This window comes from Microchirus variegatus (assembly GCF_963457635.1).
Source record: "Microchirus variegatus genome assembly, chromosome: 23".
NCBI lineage: Eukaryota > Metazoa > Chordata > Actinopteri > Pleuronectiformes > Soleidae > Microchirus > Microchirus variegatus.
The window spans coordinates 13,973,295-13,998,276 of NC_139824.1; the positions used below are offsets into that span (position 1 = coordinate 13,973,295).

General features: G+C 41.7%; 2 protein-coding genes across 2 annotated transcripts in view; one reads left to right on the forward strand and one right to left on the reverse strand.

Moving 5' to 3' along the window:
* The window catches only part of n4bp2 (NEDD4 binding protein 2), a gene marked incomplete at its 5' end in the record, with an annotated part of 10,459 nt that extends 3,223 nt beyond the window's left edge, over positions 1–7,236 (reverse strand). The window contains 9 exons of the mRNA XM_083909174.1: positions 1–10; positions 150–235; positions 662–3,102; positions 3,192–3,332; positions 3,405–3,481; positions 4,012–4,100; positions 4,278–4,402; positions 4,899–5,919; positions 7,035–7,236. The exon at positions 1–10 is cut by the window's left edge and continues 36 nt beyond it. Coding sequence (XP_083765300.1) covers positions 1–10; positions 150–235; positions 662–3,102; positions 3,192–3,332; positions 3,405–3,481; positions 4,012–4,100; positions 4,278–4,402; positions 4,899–5,919; positions 7,035–7,236 — 4,192 coding nt within the window. The remainder of the gene's footprint in view (positions 11–149; positions 236–661; positions 3,103–3,191; positions 3,333–3,404; positions 3,482–4,011; positions 4,101–4,277; positions 4,403–4,898; positions 5,920–7,034) is intronic.
* A 2,683-nt stretch (positions 7,237–9,919) lies between these two features.
* On the forward strand, positions 9,920–24,973 carry pds5a (PDS5 cohesin associated factor A; the record flags this gene model as incomplete). Its single annotated transcript, XM_083909290.1, has 32 exons — positions 9,920–10,016; positions 10,703–10,855; positions 15,321–15,524; positions 16,177–16,263; positions 16,512–16,609; positions 17,162–17,288; positions 17,415–17,495; positions 17,612–17,752; positions 18,277–18,392; positions 18,690–18,784; positions 18,880–19,025; positions 19,271–19,422; positions 19,513–19,626; positions 19,814–19,895; positions 19,998–20,046; positions 20,167–20,306; positions 20,692–20,807; positions 21,126–21,231; positions 21,358–21,518; positions 21,754–21,877; positions 22,016–22,174; positions 22,320–22,388; positions 22,502–22,638; positions 22,792–22,915; positions 22,999–23,203; positions 23,284–23,398; positions 23,490–23,622; positions 23,715–23,834; positions 24,091–24,153; positions 24,301–24,452; positions 24,548–24,629; positions 24,713–24,973. Exons 2-32 carry the CDS (start codon positions 10,742–10,744, stop codon positions 24,971–24,973), a joined length of 3,873 nt encoding a protein of 1,290 aa, XP_083765416.1. The 5' UTR covers positions 9,920–10,016; positions 10,703–10,741.
* Positions 24,974–24,982: the final 9 nt, after the last annotated feature.

A 24,982-nucleotide genomic window follows, 5' to 3' on the forward strand; every position in this document is an offset into this window, starting at 1 on the left:
TATGCCTTTCCTGTAAAACACCATTTACAGTCAGACGAAGCAACAGAGACGATCCCGTTACAAGTTAAAATATCGGAATGGAATAACATTTATTAATTATTGATGCTACTGTATAAGTATCGCCATCATTCAGATGTATAAGAACTCACCTGAATTGTTTCCTTCCACTTCTCGTGCAGCAGTTTAGCCAAGATCAGGTCCATCTGCACTGCGTAGTCATCGGTGGAGCATGTTGCTGGATTTCAGATACACCAGGGCAACAGAAAGAAGGATAAAGGATGATACTGTTATTGGTTCAGCAATTGATTAAAGAACAGCTTTGTCAAATGGCCAGAGAGTGTACTCTTAGAACCATCTGGTAAAATGAATAATGACTCCTGTGCAGGCTTAGAAAATGTAAGCCAATCATTTTGTGGCATCTAGTGTTGAAGCTGCAGATTGCAACCAACTAAAAACACCCTGCTTTTCTAAGGATTAAGAGCTATACTGAGGCAAATGTGACCTGTCATGTTCTAAAATAAGGAAAACATGATTCCGTTTCAGGCAAATGTTCAATAATGAAAACATACGTATCAATATCAGTTTCAGTCTTTTAATCCAGAACAATGGTTCTTTAAGGGTTTGCATTAAATGTACATTTCTTTTAGAGCGACTTGTTTACCTGGGTCTACTCCCACAGGACCAAACAGTTCAGTGAGCTGTATCGCCAGCTCCGTGGGAAGCTTCAGCTCCACGCTGTGAACCTCGGCCAGGCTGTCGATCTCGCTCCTCACATCTTCGATGATCATGCCGTCGTCCGCGCTCCCGCCACAAGCTCCGCCTTCCGGGGCAGGTACGGATATCTCTTTGTGTTCAGCGTCGTCGCTTTCTCTTGTGGCTTCGTGCAGATTTTCTGTTGTTTCAGAGCATGAGATCGTGTCGAGATCGTCTCCGTTTCTACCTGGAGCTGCTTCGTCTTTAAAAGTTAGTAAATCCACAAGATTGGAGCTCTCGTTTGACTCAGAAGGTGACCGCTCAGTTTCCACTTCCGACCCGGCTGGCCTTCCTTTTGCAAAGTCTTTTGAGTGGCACTCATTTGACACATCAGGATATGTGCTGGTTTCTACATCGACTAAAACTCCACACAGATCGGCTGTGTCCTCTTCATTTTGAGCATCATCCTGCTCCTCCCTCTCCTCCTCATCTTTAAAGAAGCGCTCCCCAGAGTCCAGCAGCAGGTTGGTGGTCCATTCCAGGTCCTGATGGCATATGTCATACAGATCTTCTAACGTATCAAAACTAACGAGTTTAAAGTGACGCCTGAGGATGCATAAGCTTCCGAGTCGGTCTTGAGCTCCTCCGAGCTCCTTCTCCTCCACTTGTGAGCCTTTCTCGTGCACCACTCGGTAGAGTATTTCCTTGTGGCCAAAGGGGTGAACTGCAACTGCAGAGGTCTGCGCCGGCACAAAGCGAAAGGAGTCGCCGTAGAGGACCGCGAAGTCACCGGATTGGTTGTTGTCGCAGCCATCTCTGCGATTATTCAGACGCCAAAGCACAGCAAAGTCTTGCGGTTCCGTCTGCGTGAAGCAGCTCGCGTCTTCTGGAGCAAGAGGGGGCGAAGGAGGCAGCACCAGCGCGGCATCAGATTTGGCGAACATCTCAAAGTCTGGTTTGAGGTTAAGGCAGTTGGGACTCATGATGGGCGTGACGTCCACGTTCGTGCTATCCAGACTACTGTCCATGTTGTGAGCTGATGTATTGTGGGATTCATTCATAGTCAGTGGAGCGCTGGGACAATTTTGAGTGAAGGTGAGGGCGAGTTTGCACTGCTTCCCTGATCGACGACGCTGCGGCTGCTGCTGCTGCTGCTTTCTCTCCTGAGAGGAAGTACTGCCAGTGCCTTCTGCTTCCAGAGAACCTTCACTCGTCAGACTCTGACACGCCTCACTAATATGGCTGCCATCACTCTTGATCCCAGTCTCTTCCAAATCCACCGTACACTCATCAGCATCAGCTTCATTATTGTGGCTCGTTACTGCATCATGGCATTCACTCATCTCTGGAGTTGTCAAGATAATAAGCGCCTCAGATGAGAGAGGATTTGGACGACTGGTGGTTTCTCTGCCGTCGTCTGGCACATAGCCACGATCGCCCTCTGGTGTACTACTTGCTTCCTTTGTCATTTTTAGCTCCTCTTCATCTCCATAATCAATTCTTGAGTCAGCTGGCCTCCCGTCTAACACACAGTCAGGCAATTCACCTCTGCCGTTATTAGCACACCTCACGCCTCGCTCTCCGTCTCCACTCCTGGAGTCCTCGGTCCTGCCGCATGCCTCCACTTCTTTTTCCTCTTCAGATTTCAAAGAGAGGGGAGAAGAACGGGCCGAGCTGCATTCCATTGCGCTTACACCTGTCTGAATTATATCAAGAGCCTTCTGAAACTCTGACAAATCAGGTCCAGACTGATTGACTTCTCGAGAAGCACAGTCGCTTTCCTTCACGTGTCCTTCTTTGTGCCTTTCTGTTCTTCTCGTTTGTCGCTGATCGAGGGATCCTTCGGAAGGCCAGTCGCCGACAAAGTCCAGCATTTTACGCGCTTCCTCGTCTTCCTCGTCCTTCGAAATCTCAACTCCCTCTGCCTCATCTTTCTCCGCTCTCTCGCTCTCCGATTGGTGGGCATCTTTCACCAGATCTGAAGGCTCCGTCCTTGGCCTTTCTCTCCTCACCCTCTGCGCAATAGATTGTGAAAAAGGTATTTCCTCACCTCTGTGATCTTCATTCATCACCGATTCCACGATACAGTCTGGGATTCTTTCGTCTCCTGCTGTATTATTCATCAGTAAATGAGCGTTCAGCTCACAATCTATTTCCCCGAGATACAGTTCAAAATCATCATCATCATCATCTACGTTGGATATTTCAGTGTTTTCTGTGGGTCTCCCAGAAGGTTGGAAGTTGAGCGACTCTGTGGATCTGTAGATGTCGTCTTCCGGCTTTCCAGCTTCACTGGATTGACCAATAGATGACACATCGGGCAGGGAGGAACACAGCTGAGAGCGGGGTTTCTTACTGCCCTCAGGTTCCCCTACCAGATCTGGGCCAGGTGCTTCAGAGGACACCAGCCTGCAGAAAAATGGAAGTATGAATGATACAAATGCATATGCCTAATATATTGGTACTGTATCGAGACAAAAGTTGACAATGAAACCAACTGTGAGTTTTTGTTCTCCTGAAGCAGCCGCTGTTTGCTCTCAGGCATGTGTGAGCCCATAATAGACTGGACTGTGACGAAGCGCTCGTAGCCATTCAGCATGCGGCGAATCGATTCCACTGGCACCCGGTGTGAGGTGCGTCTGCAGAGAAAGAAACGAGTGAATAAAGAGAGGCACAAAACTGGAATATACAACCTTTAAACGTTCTCTCACCTCTCCAGTTCTCTGGGCTTGCTCTTCCACCAAGTGTCTGGTTCTCGAAACAACACTTTGTATCTGTGTTTCAGCGCCTAAGAGAGATATGACCACAAATCATTAAATTAAATCATTAAAGATAGTAATGAGTAATCGTCCACGTCATTGCAAGTAAGTTTATATCATCCTAACTTTCACAAATGGGTAAGAGCCGATTAGGTATCAAGGTATGAGCTGTTTTTAATGACTCAAAGTGCAGGAATTATTCCCCCCATGGTTGTTTTTCAATGGTAAACTGGCTAAAGTAGGTCATCTTAATCTCATAATGTCCCATGCCTATTCACGGCGTAAAGTCATCTCAATTCTCTTGGGTTAAAGGTATTTATTTCATCAGATTATGGTACGACGTGGGTTTGCATTTGAACTTGCAGCAAAAAGGACCAAAATAATTTACTCCAAGCCACGTTTACATTCTAATTAAAAGGCAGATGGCGTTTTTGATTAATGGATGTTAGTTTGAGTTTACAGTGCTGTGCATTCACAGGATTAACTTCTCCAGGGCAATTAGTGTAACAGCAAAATGAATTGCATGAGCGCTATGACTCTGCTGGATGGATTTACTGACCTGAGCCACGTAGGGTTTCATCTCCCAGCCCTGCATGTTGGTATTGTCAATGATGATGGGATTAGCGCCTCTCTCAAAAGCGTCCTTCGCTATGTGATAACATTTGCATAAGAGACAAGACAAGAGAGACAAGACTGGGGGGTCACACAGACGGAAACCACAGCAATCAATTACAGAGATTAAAAAATCCATACAGGTCGCAGTGGAATGTTGACTTACCGGTGCCGCATCGTTTTATCTACAGCGTGTGTGTGTGTTTTATTCACCTCGTTTATGATTCCACTCATGGGCCTCTCCCAGAACAGTGGGTTCAAACCGATATTCTCCGTTGCGGGTAAAATAGTCGTCAGTGCTTAGTATAATCCCACCAGGGTTATGCTCTAACAAGGCTCTGCAATAAAAAAAAAGGTATGGTGGACCAGTTGATGTGCTTGCTGCTGCTGTGGTATACACTACCGTTCAAAAGTTTGGGGTCACGTATATGATTTTTTTGTGTTTACCATTAAAAGTCACACTTTTATTCATCAAAAGAGTTGCAAAATGAATAGAAAATATAGCCAAGACAGTCAGATAGTCAGTTTTCAGCTGTGCTAACATCATTGCACAAGGGTTTTAAAGGGTTTTCTAATCATCCAATAGCCTTCTAACGCCATTAGCAAACACAATGTACCATTAGAACACTGGAAATGGGCCTCTATACACCTATGTACATATTCCATTAAAAACCAGACGTTTGCAGCTAGAATAGTCGTTTACCACATTAACAATGTATAGAGTGTATTTCTGATTAATTTAATGTTGTATTCATTGGAAAAAATTGCTTTTCCTTCAAAAAATAAGGACATTTCTAAGTGACCCCAAGCAATGTAGCCAATGTCAATATTTACCTCGCCATAGTTGACTTGCCAGACCCTGGAGCGCCACGTATCATCACAAGCACGTTCCCTTCCAAATGAAAACGATGGACAGGAAGCCGCGGAGCAGCAGGAAGTCGTGGAGCAGCATGCATCGTCCAGGACGTTGGAACAGTTGCTGAAGGTATGAGAGGTGCTTCACTGAAAGGAGCGTGGATCAGCCATGGAGAAACTTGCCGAGCCTGGGCGTGCCAGTTGGGAGTCATTTGAGCCCGAGGAGTAATGAAGGTAGGACCCTGGTTTCCAAAATAATGGGGAGAAAACGCTGGTGCCTCCAGGTTCCAGGACATATAGCCATGTGGTTCCGGATTAAACATGGTCCCCTTAGATCTTGCTCCTCCAACTATCACATCAATGGGCAAAACCGCTCCAGTCTCTGGCAAACTGTGTGGCAGGTCTTGTTTTTTATACACCTGGAAAGCTGAAGGACGACCAGAAGCTGCCAAGTCCAAAGAAGGTTTTGGCTTGTCTGCAGGCACTGGTGTCATCAGATGTGAGAAATCCACCACCAACTTCTGCTTCTCAACAGTTCCATCGTGGCTGAGCTGATCGAGTGGAGACGGAGCAGACTCTTCCACACCTCTTTCAGCACACGGCCACTCGGCCGAGAGCCCTGTAGATCTGGGCGTCAGGCTGGACTGAAGAAGCTCAGGAAGAGGCTGCTGCTGTAGAAAAGACGGTGGAGGAAAAGATGAAATCGGCGCACCAGCAGAAACATAATTGTGATGCTCTTCCTTAACAACATGCGTTGCAGTAAGCGTCTCCATCTCCTGATCGACGAGAAGGTCCAGCTCCTCGGTCATCAAGGGAGGAGAGGAAGGAGGCTGCTGCGATGGTCTGGAGGAGTCTTGTTGGTCTGGTCTCGGTTCGTGAGGGTGCGGTGCACCGAGCAGGGCTGCAGCAGTACGATCAAAGCCAGAAATGGGAGAGGGAATCGGGGCTACAACTTCAGCAGCCTCTGACAGCTGCAACAGGGAGTCCATTGCATTTTCAACTACGTGGCAAACAGAGAAAACAAACATGGAATGTTTAACCCAAAGGACTGATGATTCTTTTTGTTTTAAAGTAGTTTCAAATTACAAACAACTTATGAAATGTCAGGATACGGCAGTGAACAAATGGTAAAAACAAAAACAAGCCATATAAAACAATAACTTCCATGGTTAAAATACTCCAAACAGCAAACAAATTAATTTACATATCAGTATATTCATCTTTTAGTCTTTTCAAAGACAAAAAATTTCAGATCTACTTCACAGGTAGTTGAAAGTCGTACTCAACTGTTCATTTTCAGGCAGGGTTTAACTTGGATTAAATGTTTGCAGGGTTCTTTCATCCAGAAGATGGGAAATATCTACAATATATATATATATATATATATATATATATATATATATATATATATATATATATATATATATATATTTAAAGCTTTCATTTTGTATTGTTTTAATTGATGTATTTTCCTGACCTCAGTCAATCGGGTAATGATAAACAATATGAGATGAGACAGACAAATTTATTAAAAAGAAAAGAGTAAATGGGAATAATGGGTTTGCTATTATTATTATATTATGATATAGGATCATCTTGTCTTTCTCTTTGTGCCATTTACTTTGGATATTTGAATAAAATGACCCTATTATTGGATGATTTCAACTTCATCATCTCTTTAACTGTATTGATAATCACTTGAACTATACATATTTATGAGAGGTGATGTAAAAATGCAATTCTATTACACTCTAATTTCAGCTTCTGCAGGAAATTGTTGCAGGAAGAATGTACCTGATGACACATACAAGTGTGTCATATATATATATAAATGGGGATCAGGTTCTAGTGTTTTCAAACAGGTGTATGGTGCACGGTCAGGTGATGTTTTACTGTTAATACTGATCATAGTGTTATTAATACACACGAGACCTTCACTGAGCAGTAATCTGGTGGTCAAAAATACTTCTAGCTTCTCAGAAAATACACCTCAAACAAGGTAGCTGCTCACTTCAGTGAAGGCAGAACAGTATGCATTGTACACAAAATAAAAGCACACAGCAGCAGCATCAGCAGCAGTTGTTTGTTGGTCAGTTTTCCGTGTTTTGGTGCTACCTTTAAAGTCACACTCGGACAGCACGATGTAAATAACTTCTGGGTCCAGGTGTGAGAACATCTCCTGCATGCTCTCAGCGATGTGCTCCTTGGTGCTCCTGTCGTGACCCTGCTGCGTGTTGTAGCCGAGGCTTCCCTCCTCTGACCCGGGCCCGCCGGGAACTCTCGCCGGGCTCTGGCCGCTTTTCTTCCTGCGAGGCATTCTGTCGCTAAAACGTCGCAGCCGGTTACTCTCATGGGAGGCTACACACGGACGAAGCTAACTAGGTAGCCGGAGAGCTACGGGGGGTGACCGAGAGCTGAAAACATGCTAATGTTGTGGCGCTGACATGAGTAAAGTGAAACAAGACAAGTAAAGATAGTGACACTAACCGACAGCGCTCCAAGTGGTGGAAACTGGGAATGCAACGGAAACACAAATCATGCTACAGTGTCGTCTTCTTCATTTTTCTTTGCGGCTCAACCTATTTGACTTAGTGGTTGCATTACTGCCACCTTCTGGTGTCAGCTACTCATTACAACTACCATATGTACAATCACTGGTCACATTATTAGCTGCGTGATTAATGTTTTAAATTGTTGATTTTAAATTGTTTAATGTTCTAAATTGTTTTAATTTCTATAATTGATTGTGTTTTAATTTCAAATGATTTTAAAGTGTATTAATTTATCCTTGATTTTAAATTGTTTAAATGGTTTTAATTTCTATAATTGATTTTTTTAATTGATTGTGTTTTAATTTAAAATCTATTTCCTTGCCTGTAAAGCACTATGAATTGCCTTGTGTAAGAATGGCGCTATACAAATAAACTTGCCTTGCCTTGCTTGTTATTGCAAATATATATACAGATAAATTGTATGGCAGCAATAGATTAAAGTACATGGTCAAGGCGACCTGCTAAAGTTCAAAGCAAGCACCAGAATGGGGGGAAGAAAGGTAATTTGAGTGGCTTTGAATGTGGCTAATTCTGAGGGTATTTGAGAAACTGCTGATCAACCATCGCTAAGGTTTAAAGATAACGCAAAAATAAAGGAAAAAGTATCCAGCGAGCAGCAGTTCTCTGGGTGAAATATGATACTGAATCCAGAGAAGAACAGCCAGACTGGTTCCAGTTGATAAAAGGACAACAGTAACTCCTTCATATTCAAGGTCTGCAAAAAAAAACAAAAAAAACACAGAAGACCCTGAACGCACCACCTTGACCCAATTCACACACATTTGTGTGTAACATATCTGACTATTTTGCAGCATTTTCTGCATGTTTCATATGTGTAAGGCGGCAAATCTTAATTTTAAGTCTGGGGAAAAGTTCAACAAATTTAGAAAAAAAATACATGTGAAGTCAGATTCTTTCAGATCAGTCCAGTCACCATGTGTTTAGCCATTTTACTATTTAATACTAGCTAAATGGTCTGGATATGTATTTCAGATATCCATAATTAAAGTCTTCTTATGAATGGAATTATGAATGGTCAGAATTTAATCGCAGATAATCACAATTTATATTCATGCGTGCAAATGAATTAAAGATAACTGTAAAAGTCTGCATATTATGTACTGTATGTGTATGTTCTGCTGCCACTCTTTCTCTTTATTGCTCCATTCTTCCCCTCTGATTTTGAACGTTTCATTTTTAATGTCTATCCATGTGCACAAACCTTGTCCAGCCGGTTTATCTGCTCGTTCATTTTCCCATGATCCACACGTGGGCAAGAATCCAGATGCATGCATGATAACAGTAACACCCATTCATTTTTCTCCTCCAGAAAATGTGCTTTGTATGTTGCATCACTTTAAGTTCATTACCTTGCAGACTGATAAACATAAAGATTTACTTCTTCTATCCTTTGTTTGTTTTGTTTTTACCTGATCTCTAATAATATAAATAGTATTAGGTCTGCTTTATTAATGTTTAAAATGCTGTCTTTGTGGCAAATTTCATGATCAGATGGACTTTTTTTGGAGGATAATTAAAAACCCCACATGATTACAATCACATTGGTCTCTGCATTTGTATTGTGTGTCTCAAAAATACATATACAACTACAAATAAACACTTAAAATATAGATAAATATTACTTAATTATTGGAACACTTATCAGAAATGTATTGGTAAGAGAGAAGTGGGTTTTGAATGATTATAACTTGAGTTATACTAGTCATCCTGGTGATAATTCTGATGATTAATACTAGTGTGTACTGTATGAAATATATTTTAAACATTAAAGCAGCATACTGCCACTTTTATACAATTTACTATTTACTATCTATATATTGGACACTATTCATTGTATACATTTATTCAATATTTTACCAACATTTGGTGTCCATTCTTATTTGTCTTGTTTGTTTGTTTTTAGTCTTGCTGCTGTTTCAATTTAATTTAAACAAAATAAAGTAATGTAAGGTATTGTTTCTTATATAAATGAGCAAAAACACAAACATAGCATCATAGATTAACGTTGAGAATGAACATAAAACGTTATTATTACTTTAAATAAGCAAAGGGGGAGAAGTTTGCATAATTTAATAATATTATACAAGAAGACATGGAGGTGAACGGAGACGGTTTTTCCTCCCGCCTGAAATTTGGTGGTGCAGTACTCCTAAGAGACCGAGGGGGGCGCTCTGCACCCACACAGACAGGACTGACTGAACGGACAGAGAGCTTTGTGCCGAAAACTAAACCTAACCTGTGTCAGACAAATGAATTAAAACGGCCCACTGGAGAGGTAAATACTAACGAGGAAGCGCTTGGCAAACATTTTCGAGGGTTTCGGCTGCAGTTGTGTGTCTGAAAGCAGGTCCATTTTGTATTTGCTAGGGTGTTTAAAATCCTCCGTGGGGGCAAGTTGTTGGTGAGAGGAGGGTTCAGGGCGACGGTAGCAGCAGCAGCAGCAGCAGCGAGCGAGCCCTTCTTCGCCTGTGTGAACTAGCGGCAGTACGGAGCGATGCGTTGAAGTTGAAAAAGACAGTAACAAGTAAACAAGCTTTATTCTTAAACTTTACAAAGTAGTTGCATTTGTGGAAAACCGCAGAAACTAACCGGGGACTTTGCTTGTTTTATGTGGAGATGTTTGGACTCTTCACTTCCTCTGTGATTGTCTGTAGAGATGTGATGGGTACCAGAGTAGTTTGCGGCCTAGGCTAATCTGTTAGCATGTACGGCTAACGTGTACTAGCCGCTCGCTGTTGGCTATCACGACTTCCCGCAAAATGCTAGCCGCTAGCCAATGATGTTTGCACTGCAACAACTAGCTAGCTGATTTAATAACCTGTGTGACAGTAGACGTTCACACCAGATGCTACCATGTTGGTTTAAAAGTGGCTTTCCAGCGGTTTAGTTGTCCAGATACATGTAAGGCTACCGATAGTGCTGCTGGTCTTGTTTGTGTACATACACAGTGTTCGCTTTGAGAAATGTACGAAAAATAATGGTGCTGGTGTTTAGCTGGGACACTTTAGCTTGCAAGCTAATAATATGCACAGTGGAGCTTTCAGTTTGAAGAGTCCTCTGGATGGGGTTGTTATCACATGTTGACGCACGATTTGCGCCCATTCTGGCGATCAGAACGGACGCTTGGCAAATGGGAATAGTGTTTATTTGGAGGTTTATAGGAAAGTGCGGTAGCATGGATGTGTTGAACTTTTGTTTTCCGACCCATAGAGGCCAGTAGAAGACCGTGTGGACCGTACATCAACAAGCATGGAGTTCCCGCAACAGCAGAAACCGGCGGGGGACGTGAAGATCGTCTATCCTCCTGGAGTAAAAGAGATTACGGACAAAATCAGCAACGATGAAGTGGTCAAACGGTTGAAGGTACGTTGACCACGATTCTCGCTGTCATCAAAGCTCTCTGTTTGTCAATGTGAACCCCTGACATGATGCCACAACCCTTCTGACGTTGTTGTTATTAATAGGTGTAGATTGATTCATCGTCAGTTCATGATCATTCTTTTTTTTCCATCCAAAGTTAATTTGACGAAGTTTAGTTTATACGATTACCTGTTTCTTGTGTTTAATAGTTAGTTCAGTCAGGGATGTCCAACTCTGGTCAGTGGGGGACAATATTCCATCACTATAACGCATATTGATGAGGATATTTCACAGAATTTCAGAGTAAAAGTGTTTGTTTTGATATGGAACATACACAGTTCACAGTAAAAACAACATATGTTTATATAAGTTGAAATCATAAAACTTTAATAAAAAACTAAACATGCTCACATACTAGGGCTGAATACATATCTAATTGTGATTATTTTGACAGGAATTGAGATTGCAATATTGGAGGGAATTATTCTAATTTAAAGTCGAAAAACATATTTAAAGTGTTCACTGTGTGCTATTTGTGCAGATCTGTGAGAAACAAACATGTTCTCTTCTGTCTTTAGAATAGAATTATTGCACGTCCTGCGATTTGAAGATTACAGTTGGCCGTATTGCGATAAATTGTTCAGCCCTACCGTATTATTATTTTATATATTAGTTGTAGTGAAGATATATTAATTTTATGCAGCGCATTCCATATCCGTGGCGTCTAGCTGGAGAAAGCAGTTTTACCAAATTCTGACTTCATTCTGGGACTTCATGCATTGAAAGACGACCCACTCTCAATACCACTAAGCTTCCGTTGTCACCTTGTGATGTCTTGAATGCAGTTTTGTGATTTCGTGTATCAGATGTTATTATTTGTCATAACTATAACTGTAATTATTTGTCGTAACTGTCATATATTTTATCGGATTAAGGCAAACAACGCTATCCCTAGAAATACCCTATTGGTCAACCTCTAGTTATTAAGTAATATGAGACAGGCAGTTTTCCCTTTCCTCGTAATCTATGCAGCAACACAATTGCGTTCTAGCTACCAGAGTATTTTGATGTTGTTGAACTGGAGGTTAACATGATAATTCATAAATATAAAATTTAAAGCCTTCAGCTTTACCTTCTCTTCATCATGTTCCCCTGAGCCTTGAAAAATGGGACAATCCTAAAATGTGATTACATAAAGGAACCATTTCAGTTATTTTTACTGCTAACAAAACAGCAAGTCATGTTTTTAGAGATTGAGGAAAACATGCACTAATGGAACTTACAATTCAGTTCAATGTTTTTTTTGTAATATAAGCAGGATTCAATAATTTAAGAGGATAATTCATTCTAGTATACCAGCTTTTTCAATGTTAAAATGTTCATTGGAGAAAGCATTTGGATCGCAAACCTCCACCAATGCTGCAGTTTTGTTCTTTGTCAATCCACTCCTGAATCCAACCATTTCTTCTTTTGGTCATAATTTATGTTTCCAGAAAACTTAATTTAAATCCATCTTTTACTTTTTGAGTTGTCCTGTCAACTGTTCCTAAAAGATAACCTCCATGGGGGATTTGGAACAGATGTGTTAGATACTGTATTCTCCCCCACCATCATCACAATTCAAACAAAAGGAATATTCTTTGGAAGAAAGGAGTTAAGTGATGAGGAATCAAGGCGTATTAGTCAATGCTAGGGCACACTGAGGCTGCTCCTGCCAGTTAATGCCTTGAAGTTCCTTTTTTGTTGTTGTTTTACTGCAAATTCTCTCTGTCTGTGTTTAATATATCAGTGTCCTGAAATTAGTGACTTGTAAAGGGAGGGAATGGAAAATAGATCATGAAACATATTATTTGGTGATATATGGCGTTTGAGACCCCAAGTATATATATAAGCTTTTAACTGATGTTGCAAATAAACGGAACCTTTTGTAGATTAGCATAAAAAAACAATAGACGTTTCCATCCACTAGTACTGACTTTCACTAGAGCTGCTGCGTGAATGTATCGCAATACGTGGTTTTAATACTCAATATTTTTGCAATATCATGATAATATTGTAATGTGACTTAAATATCGTGATTATATCACATCATGGTGTCTCTGGTGATATCATTGCAGCCATCAGCTGCCCTGATTTTGAATTGCTGAAATTGGCATTGGCACTTAGAAAAACCTCTACATAACATATCATATATGAATTTGTTATTGTACATCCGTAATGGGTATTTATTAAAGTTGACATAGCAAACTTGTTAGCAAGTTACTTAAGCACGCTTCATGCGATTACAGAGGAAGTACATTATTTATTTGCCGTTGCGTTTCTGGCCTTCTAGCTTTTAGCTTTATTACCCCTGAGGGAAATATCCATGTTTTTTTTAGCTGCTAAATGTTTCCCATGTTCACGGTTAGTCACAGCTGTGTTTTTCTGATAATAAGTGCTGGCCAGGCAGCGTAGATTGTGTTCATGGAAAAAACAACAACAATGCAATGAGAGCAGTGGGTGTGTAGTTGTGTTGGGTTAGTTGTTCATTTCTGTGAATTGGTTTGCATCACCTCTGCCATCTTGCTTCTATCTTGCTCTAATTTGTACATATGAGATCTGTGTCATGACTATTGAGCCATTTTTTTTTGTAAAACCTTCCCTGGTTTAAAGGGTTTTAAATATTTTTTCTCATCCAGTTTGAGAGTCTTGGCAGGGTTTCTCACCCCTGGTCCTGGGGTGCCACCGTTTCCCTGCTCAAACACACCTGATTCAAACGATTAGCTCGTCAGTAAGCACTGCTGAAGCCCGATAACTACCCATTTATTCGACTAAGGTGTATTTGAGCAGGGAAAGCAGGACAGTGGCTTCTCAGGACCAGGAGTGAGAAACCCTGGTATAGAGTGTGTGCATTTGCCATTCAGAGTTTTTAAACCCCCTTGCTGTGTGGTTGTACTTGTGAAAGTTTGTCTATTATTTTACTTAAGAAAGTCATTGTAATAGTATTGAAAGTAATGTGTATTTGGAATCCTCTTACTCTGCAAAGATGGCTTTCAATAACATTATAAATGCTTCTTTTGAGTAAAGGCCTGTTGATATACAGGTTCAATGGTGATATAGTATAAGCTGCTTCTAAGAATTACATGAAGGACAAGTATAATTTGCAGTGGAAACAGTGGAAAAACAGGTCACGCATATTTTTATACATTGTGTTAAAAGCGTTTCCCATAGCAGTGTGAGCACTGGGATCAGAGATGCATGCACAGCATTACTCTGCAGCTCAACAAGCCCACACACTTGTCTCTGTAGTCTGTGCTGGCTGTGGTGTGACTGTTGCTCATAAGACCAGCAGAAGAGTTTGTGTGCGGTGTGTGTGTGTGTGTGAGCGCGCAGACAGAGTGTGGTGTTATGCAGTTCTGTCGGAGCTGTGTTGACCCATCCCCCACCCCAGCTGGCTGCCTAGCTGTTCAGCCTGCTCCACTGCTGTGTTTTACCTCTCTGGGTTTATCCATGCTAATACATTTCAGACTACAGCCACTCTACTTTGTTTTCTCTTTAAAATGAATGCCTTCTGTTAGTGATGTGCCTACTACCATCTATACTAGGGTTTCTCACTCCTGGTCCTGAGGAGCCACTGTCCTGCCAGTTGAGATGTTTCCCTGCTCAAACGCACCTGATTCAAATAAATGGATCGTTATCAGGCTTCAGCGGAGCTTACTGACGAGCTGACTAAGCAGGGGAAAACCCTAAAACATGCAGGACCAGGAGTGAGAAACCCTGATCTATACGATCGTGGTGCAACTTTTGAAAAATCTCCTTCATTTGAAAATCAAGGGACTGGGCAGACTGCTTTTACAGTCTGCCGAGGTGGAAACGGAGACATCTCGTTCACTTATTGGTCATAACTTAACCATTAACTGTGAACTGTTACAACATAGTTTTATTTTTGCAGAAGCACTCACTTGAAAACATTTTCAGCTTAATGTTTGTTTTTGGCCCTGTGTTTCTGAAATAATGTGAGACGTTTTCTCCAAGGAGTGATCCCAAGGTCTTTTTTCAGTTTATCATTGAATCTACGTGCAACAGGAATGTTGTGGCATGTCTACAATGTCTACATGATGCTATCTGTCCCTCTTGTTTATACATTGTTGAAAACATAATATTTTTTTAAATCCCTAAATATCAACACCTATAGTAGTATATCAACCAGCAGAACATGAACAACCTTGATAAGAATCTTATCATCTTATCTTATTAATATTTATTTTCAGAATGGGACCCAAACGCTTAGTTTCATTATAAGTAAGCTATTTAATATTTAAAACATTTCCTGAGGGTGTAGATGAAACGACACAACATTTTAAAATAATAATAATTAAAAAGAAACTGTAAATGGTTGATTCCATTGGGCATCTTCATATTATTTTTTTATTCTTAAGGTGCTGCTTTTTCCCCCCGTCTCACATCCTTTCTTGTTCCTGTTTCCCAGATGGTGGTGAAGACCTACATGGACATGGATCAAGACTCTGAAGAGGAAAAGCAGCAGTATCTCAGCCTAGCACTTCATCTCGCCTCAGAGTTCTTCCTCAGGAATCCAAATAAAGATGTGCGGCTACTAGTAGCCTGCTGTCTGGCTGACATCTTCAGGATCTATGCTCCTGAGGCCCCTTACACCTCCCATGACAAACTCAAGGTGAGGAAGTTTGGGAGGGGACCACATGTGCCATGTGGTTATTAGGTCATTGAATGTGCTTGAATTTGGTGCAAGAAAGAAGTTCAATTGATATTAACTGTTTCATGGGGCCTGTATTGCTTTATGTACATAGACTAGGCCTACGCAGAACAAACATTGAGTCATATTTACTAGCTGTGTTGACACTACAGAGTTTCTGACATGAGATTCCACGCAGAACATTGAGGGAGTAACATTAAGAGAGCAAATGACATGATGTCTGAAATGCAAATTCCACGATCTCTGGCTCACCAAAGAAAATTTAAAAGACTGAAGATTAAGAAGACTTGCCCAAGGTCCCAAGGACAATCACTTGTCCAGATGCAGAGTGTGCTGCCAATGGGAATTAGTCCTGAAAAGTCCTTGAAAAGCCACTGAGTTTGAATTATAACATGTAATCACCAGGTGCTATCTGTACTATAACTTTCAAAATATGGCGTGTTTGCAACAGGATTACCATCCAGAAACCACGTGTTTTCTGTAAAACCACACTGATTCATTGCTTTACTGCACAGTGCATGTGTTGTGCTGAGAGCCAATGAGAGTCTCCATTAATATTAAAAAAACATCAACTTGATTGCATTCCCAAACGTTTCCTTGTCTCTTTCCTCAGGACATCTTCTTGTTCATCACCAGACAACTAAAGGGGCTAGAAGACACCAAGAGTCCTCAGTTTAACAGATATTTCTACCTGCTGGAAGTAAGGCACTTATAGAAAAAGAATGTGTTGTTTCTCTGTGTTATTTATCAAAGTTTTACAAACCCTTGGACATGGTAAACATGGCATTTTAAGACTTGGCCTCTGTGGAGTAGTTGTTGCCAGCATTTTAGCCTTTTTTGCAGAATGAAAGCTGCATCTTAATTAGAATGAATTGTTGTCCTACCCTTGTTTTATGGAATTTTAGCTTGTCGGCTTGTTGAGGAATCACATTTTGTGTCTTTTTGCAGAACCTGGCGTGGGTGAAGTCGTACAACATATGTTTTGAACTGGAGGACTGCAACGAGATCTTTATTCAGCTGTTCAAAAGCCTCTTCTCCGTTATCAAGTAAGTCCCGTTATAATCTGCTGCTGTGATCCTTTTCCTTCTACGTTCTAAAATCTAAATGAATCAGCCATTATGATCCACCACTGTTCTTCTGGTAGCCCATGAATCTGTTACACACTTTCTTTTTGACGCCTGATGTGACAGTTGGAAACTGACTGTATGTAAAATTATGTTTGTCCATATAACACAACACGTTGTTAAACACACTTGAGCACAGGATTTGCATACATAAATTCTTAATACTTTAATCAAACATGAAGTATGAATGGGTAGTATTCATTCACATATGCAGTAGGTAAAAGTGGTAAAATCAGCTAAAGGTGCTTTATTTATGTACTGATAAAACCTGTGTTTGTCATGTGTAGGAATATCTGTTGTGAAAAAGGTTTGTTACACCAGGTTAATTCATGACATGCTTGATAATTACATGCACGTTGCGCAACTTAAATGAGTTTTGCACAGTACAGTTTATTTTCTATTTCATCAGGTAGCACTTGAGAACAAAATATCCCACTCTCAGCCTCTGTGTCCTCCCTTCCTCTCTCCCCACAGTAACAGCCATAACCAGAAGGTTCAGATGCACATGATGGATCTGATGAGTTCAATCATCATGGAGGGAGACGGAGTAACACAGGAGCTGCTGGATACCATCCTCATTAACCTCATTCCTGCACACAAGGTAAAACACATACACGGACATTCTGAGTGACTCCATCTGACACACTGAAACTGTTCTATTCAAGTGCTATGCATCTGCTCTGACAGTTTGAGTTAAATATCTGCGATTAACTTTCCTCGGAAACAGAATTTGAACAAGCAAGCGTACGACCTCGCCAAGACTTTGCTTAAGAGGACGGTTCAGACCATAGAGACGTGTATCGCAAATGTGAGTAGTATCCTGTAATCCTTACATCTACTCTCCATATCTCAGTTATTCATTGTCATTTCTACCAGAACATATACCTGTCTTTCTCACAGTATTTTTTTATTATTCTCCTTCAGTTCTTCAATCAGGTTTTAGTGATGGGCAAGTCGTCAGTCAGCGACCTATCGGAGCACGTCTTTGACCTCATCCAGGAACTGTTTGCCATCGACCCGATGCTGCTTACCTCTGTCATGCCACAGCTGGAGTTCAAACTCAAAGTAAGCATCACACACACACACACACAGTGATAGCCGCACACCTCAGCACCTCAAAGCATAGGTTTCTGTGCATGGCTTCAAATATTAACATCTACTGCCTCTGTGCCTCAGATAATCATTTGTCCTGTTGTTGTGGGTATTTGTTTTTGAATTCACTCCGACTGTAAGATTAACTGACTTGAATTTCATGGTCAAAGTCACCGTGACCTGCTTAAAAATGTTTTTTTTGCCTCTTGGGTACCAGCATGAGCATTTATTATTTTTTCTTAATGTTTTATTGGTCTGTGTGATCCTAGTTTACCCACTCAGTAGTGCAAAATGGCATAACCATTTCTCTTACACTAGTTAAACAATTTAGAAGCTTCATCAATTTATACTTTTAGATAACTTAAACAGCACATTAACAGTGTAAACTAAATAAAATGGTGGTTTTTGTGACCTTTACTCTTTTGCTAAACACTAAAGAGTTGACTTAATCATGGCGTATAACATATAAGAGGATTGTTTGTGTATGGTGTTTGCAGAGCAACGATGGCGAGGAGCGTCTTGCTGTCGTACGGTTGCTAGCGAAGCTGTTTGGGGCCAAAGATTCTGAGCTGGCCTCACAGAACAGACCGCTGTGGCAGTGCTTCTTAGGACGGTGAGTTACATGAATTCCAACAGCAATAGGATGTGATTTAAATATAAAGTAAACAAGCTTAATAGACTGTGTGCCACAACATGAGTCCGCAGTAGAGGATCACATGAGGTAACGTATAATGTGAGGAGTGTTCTTATTCAAAAACAGAGCAAACAAATGAAGAGTTGTTTTCTGAGGTATTTACTTTTTGTGTGGTGGATGGTGGGAGTGTTTTATTATTATAATAATTTTTTTGTTAGCCGTCTCATAACTTAAATTCATAACGTTGAATTTACTGTTGAACCACTTTTCTTCCAGGTTTAATGACATCCATGTTCCAGTGAGGTTAGAGTGTGTTAAGTTTGCCAGCCACTGCCTCATGAATCACCCAGACCTGGCCAAAGACCTGACAGGTGTGCTTTGACTTTACTCTCCTTCCTCCTCAAATCTCGTCATTTTGTATGCATTATTGTAATTGGGTAATATTGTATCTTCTTTCTTCAACCAGAATTCTTAAAGGTACGTTCCCATGACCCGGAGGAAGCCATTCGTCATGACGTCATTGTCACCATCATTAACTCTGGGAAGAAAGACCTGAACTTGGTCAATGATCAGCTGCTGGGCTTTGTACGTGAAAGGACTTTGGACAAGAGGGTGAGACATATGTGTACTCAGCTGTAGTCAATTATCGGCAAAAGTGAATTTTGGGTCGTAGTAGTAGACGTTCTTTCATTCATATTATCAGCGTCTCACATACATGAACTTGTGGATACAGTTTTAATCTGTGTCTGTAACTACAAACTGCACAGGAATTTCCCTCAACACTCGACTCCTTCCCCTTAAAACAAGTTATTTGATCGTCCTCAACGCCACCCTCTTTCCCTCTTCTTCTCCCGCAGTGGCGTGTGCGTAAGGAGGCCATGATGGGCCTGGCTCAACTTTATAAGAAATACTGTCTGCACCATGAGGCCGGAAAGGAGTCTGCCCAGAAGATCAGCTGGATCAAAGACAAGCTGCTGCACATATACTATCAGAACAGTATCGATGACAAGTGAGAACATTCATAGTGGATTTTCCAACCCATTAACATGCATATTGTGGAGAAATCATCTATTTTAAACTCCCTTTTTTCTCCATACAGATTATTAGTAGAGAAGATCTTTGCCCAGTTCATGGTCCCTCACAGTCTTGACACAGAGGAGAAGATGAAGTGTCTCTACTACTTGTACGCCTGCTTGGACACAAACGCTGTCAAGTCAGTACACCTGCAATTGGACACCACTCATTTGAAGCACACATTTTATACCGTACACATAAATACTGGTCTGTTTATTGACTGGTTTCCTCGACACGGCATGAAAACAAATGTGCATCACAAGCACAATGTATTGATCTCCTCCTGTGCCTTGTTTCTTATCCCTTTTGTGTAATTGGTCTTTCAGAGCTCTGAACGAGATGTGGAAGTGTCAGAACATGCTCAGAGGCCTCGTCAAAGAGCTGCTGGACCTTCACAAGCTGCCAGTGGTGTGTTCACAAAATACAAACACACAAAAAAAATACCACTGTTGTTTTTAATCCAGATATCTCGACATACCTGTGACTCTTTTTCTTTTTCCCCCATTCTAGTCTGAGGCCAATAACACAGCCATGTTTGGGAAACTGATGAGTATTGCCAGTAAGTTGGAAACCCACTAACACAAACAACCTTTCCTCTAGTATAAATTCTTAATAATAGTAGTAATGCATGAGGCATCCTGAAAACCTTATCCTATCTTTGATGTGTTTGTGTTTCCAGAGAATCTGCCAGATGCAGGAAAGGCCCAGGACTTCATGAAGAAGTTCAACCAGGTTCTTGGGGAGGATGAGAAGCTAAGAGTCCAGCTGGAGATGCTCATCAGCCCGACCTGCTCCTGCAAACAGGCTGAGATCTGTGTGGTGAGAGGGACACGTGACATCACACTCACCCATCTGAGCGTTTACAGACACTCGTACACGGACAGAAAGCTCATCAGGCTTTTTCCAAGTAGCAGTAAATGATATCATGCTATTAAATGGTCTAAAAGTAGGTTAATCAGCTGTTACATCAGCTCTCATGGTGAAGTGTGTTGATCATTATCTCTTTTCCAGTGAAAAACAACATCAACAAATGCACCCCCCGTCCTCCTGTTGTGTTAAAATCTACTTAGTGGAATATGAAACGGCACAGATTGATAATACAAGTCCTGGCAAAATCTTAATACCCCATCCTAAATCCTATATAAACCCCATGAAAGTCCACGAGTGTTGGCATTAAAACCCATTTGTGCTTTCATGTGTGTAGAGAGAGATCACCCGGAAGTTGACGTTTCCTAAACAACCGACCAACCCCTTCCTGGAGATGGTCAAGTTCCTGCTGGAGCGCATCGCTCCCGTCCACATCGACTCCGAGGCCATCAGGTCAGTCATTTTTTTTTCTTTTTGTTCTTTTGTAAAATACACCAGAGGCAAACCAAACACTGGGCATTTCCCTTTCTCAGGAATAGAGTTCTATGTACTCTGTATATCATTGTGTAACACCATGAACAGGCTTTTCTCATTCACTGAGACACCTAGTGGGGGAGAGTCGTAACTACAGGCTAGAGTCGGGGCACATATTTAACCCGTTGTGCTTTATGGAAAAACACCACGACACAGAGCAAATCATTTTTACCAATCAGTGTTTTGTTGTTATTTTTTTCTTTAAAAAGAATGTTTGATATTGTGTTATTTTCCCAGTGCTCTGGTCAAGCTGCTTAACAAGTCCATTGAGGGCACAGCAGATGATGACGAGGAGGGTGTAACCCCTGATACAGCCATCCGCTCTGGACTGGAGCTACTCAAGGTAACACGTCACAGACCAGGCATAGAGATGTGAAGAGTCATTAAATACAGCGCGGAGAATGTATCTCTGCAGAACTATTCTTCCTTAATAGAGTAATAAGTTCTAATCTAATTATATTCCCTCTAGGTCCTGTCATTTACTCACCCCACAGCATTCCACTCGGCAGAAACCTACGAGTCTCTGCTCCAGTGTTTGAAGATGGAGGACGACAAAGTCGCAGAGGCAGCCATCCAGATTTTCAGAAACACAGGGCAAAAGATAGAGACGGAGTTACAACAGATAAAATCGTAAGATTGCTTATAAATTATATATCACTAACGAGGATTAAATTGCCAGTGATGCATTCAAATGAACATCTTTTTAAGACAAAGTTTATATACATTGTAGTTTCTTTAACCAGGCCTATTTTAATTATTATTATATAAGTATTATTGTATAGTGATATGGTGAATAGTTGTGTATGAGAGCCACAAAGGGTAGATTCTTTGTGAAAGTCTCCTTCATTACTGCTGCATCCATTAGGACCCTGATTCCCGTCCTGCATCAGAAAGCTAAGCGAGGGACACCTCACCAGGCCAAGCAGGCTGTCCACTGTATTCACGCCATCTTCAACAACAAGGAAGTGCAGCTGGCACAGATATTTGAGGTAGGAGAGGACACTTCCCTAACTTTTCTTGTTACAGTATGTACAGTATGTCCTTATCTCCTGTTTTTCCACCACTTAAAAAAAAAACATTTATATTGCTCACACGCCCCCTCCTCTGTGTTTCACCTCACTCCTCAGCCTCTGTCGCGTAGTCTGAACGCAGATGTCCCAGAACAGCTCATCACTCCCCTCGTGTCATTGGGCCACATCTCCATGCTGGCCCCGGATCAGTTTGCCTCGCCAATGAAGTCCATCGTGGCTAACTTCATTGTGAAGGACTTGCTCATGAATGATCGGGTATGTGTGGATCAAACTATTGTCATACCAGTGTCATGGGAAATATTTCTAAATTACAATATCAAGGGTTTAATAAATTGTGGTTATTTACATTAAGCAGTGATATGGTGCATGAAATATGATGCATGTCTTTGTCCATCTACAGTCGGTGGGAAACAAGAATGGCAAGCTGTGGACCACTGATGAGGAAGTCACTCCTGAAGTTCTAGCGAAGGTAAGACGCTAATTCCTCTTAAGTTTGATCATATTTTTCCTCTCGTGCACAAAAAGGTTGTTTATAAAGAGATATTCCACTTTTAGTAATCGTTCATCACCTGTTTTCCATAGGTACAGGCCATCAAGCTGCTGGTGCGTTGGTTATTAGGAATGAAGAACAACCAGTCCAAGTCGGCTAATTCCACCCTGCGCCTGTTGTCAGCCATGTTGGTCAGCGAGGGCGACCTCACAGAGCAGAAGAAGATCAGGTAATACTCGGTTATTACTGTGCTGGGATGTATAAATCTGAAGTAGATGCATGTACAGTCCTGTAGATGTTGTAGTTGGTGTTATTATCTGTCCATAAGATTTATTTGTTTACATTTTTCCATTTCCCCTTTGTTTTTCCTTCCTCGCTGCAGTAAATCAGACATGTCTCGCCTGAGGCTGGCCGCAGGTGGAGCCATCATGAAGTTGGCCCAGGAGCCCTGTTACCATGACATCATCACACCTGAGCAGTTCCAGCTCTGCGCCCTTGTCATCAATGTTAGTCATGCTTTTGCATCCTTTTTTTTTTTTTAAATCTAGTATGAGTTGTGTGAACTGAGTGTCCTCCTTCCTACGTGCAGGACGAGTGCTATCAGGTTCGTCAGATCTTTGCTCAGAAGTTGCACCTGGCTCTTGTCAAACTGCTGCTGCCTCTGGAGTACTTGGCTGTCTTTGCCCTTTGTGCCAAAGACCCGGTGAAGGAGCGCCGCGCCCACGCCCGACAGTGCCTCCTCAAAAACATCTCCGTCCGCAGAGAGTTCATCAAACAGAACCCGCTCGCTCAGGGTTAGTGTTCCCGTCTTTGGCAAATATTGAAAATGTAAGGCAGAAACACAATTGTAAAAATGAAATGTTCTGTCCATCAGAAAAACTCGTCTCCCTCCTTCCTGAGTATGTTGTTCCCTATATGATCCACCTGCTGGCTCATGACCCAGACTTCACGAAACCACATGAATACGATCAGCTCAAAGACATCAAAGAGTGAGTGTTGACATCCCGTGTTTTCCCTGACGTTTCACAGCAATGACAAGCAAACTCATGACAACTGTGTGTGTGTGTTCATGTTCTGTAGATGCCTGTGGTTCATGCTGGAAGTACTAATGACCAAGAACGAGAACAACAGTCACGCTTTCCTTAGGAAGATGGTTGAGAACATCAAACAGAGTAAAGATGCACAGTGTCCGGAAGACGCCAAGGCCAACGAGGTATACATACATTTCCCTGATTTTTTTCATGTATTAAAAAATCTAAAAAGAAATATCCTAACAGTGGTTGTGTTGTGTTTTTGTGTTAACAGAAGCTTTATATTGTCTGCGACGTTGCTCTCTTCGTGATCGCCAACAAGAGCACTGCATGTCACCTGGATTCCCCAAAAGACCCCATCTTGCCTTCCAAGTTCTTCCTCGCACAAGACAAGGCAATACACACACACACACACACACACACACACACACACACACCATTCTATCACTGACATATTTGCCAATCTAACAACTATGACTACGATGTCCCTATTAAACATAAATACTTTACCTCCAGTCAGTGCTATTCGATAAATACGAGTGTAATAAAGCCAGAATGAAGTAGGAAATATTCATATTAAAGACTCAAATGATATTTCACATTGAGCTGTTCGTGCTAATGAAATTATGCCTTGTGACTTTTCTCAACAGGACTTCCAAAATGATAAAGAATATCTGATGGCAGACATGAGACAAATGCTGCTCACTGGGAAGGTAAATACACTTCATGCTTCCATACCCAGTGTCGAGTTATTTAGAGTTAATAGAATGGTATCATTAACAGTTTTCCATGGTCCATATAAAGAGTACTGTGTGCAAAAAATAATATTTGTCTGAGTTTATAAAATATTATATTTGCAGCCTAAGCCAGCTCCAGTGCTGGGAGCTGTGAACAAGTCCCTGACGGTACCAGGGAGGCGGGTGTTCACCAAGACCACCACAGCTTCAGACACAACCACGAACCCCACCACCATCTCCTCTCCACTGAGCTCCTCCACCATCAACAAAAACAGGTCAGAATTAAGCACACATTAGGGCGGGAGGAAACGATTCCCATTCCAGCTGAGCAGTTGTTTTGAAATTTAAATGCATCTTTTTGTGTTGGCAGCAATGCTGTCATCGAGTCGCCAGAGAGTCGGGTACAGGAAAACAACGAGAACCCTACGATCAAGAAGGACGAGGGGAAGAAGGTAGAGACGACAATCACGTCAACTTTAAAGCATTGTTTTCTTAAACTGAGCTTTTTGTCGTCTTTGTTTTTTTTTTTTTTAAGGAGGAGCCGAGTCAAAACAAGACTTCTGACACGGAAGCGTCGCCGGTCAAACGGCGCGGTCGCCCGCCCAAGACGGCCGCCGCTCCCGTAGCGGCCGAAAAGGAGGGAACGCCGGCGCCGACGGGGGGCGGAGCCGGCCGAGGCAGGAAGAGAGCGGCCGACCCCAACTCCAATCCGTCTGCGGAGTCAGTCAGTATCAAGATGTCAAAACAGCAGCAGAACGATGAAGGGACAAAGAGACAGATCGACTTACAAAGGTAAAGGAGGCGG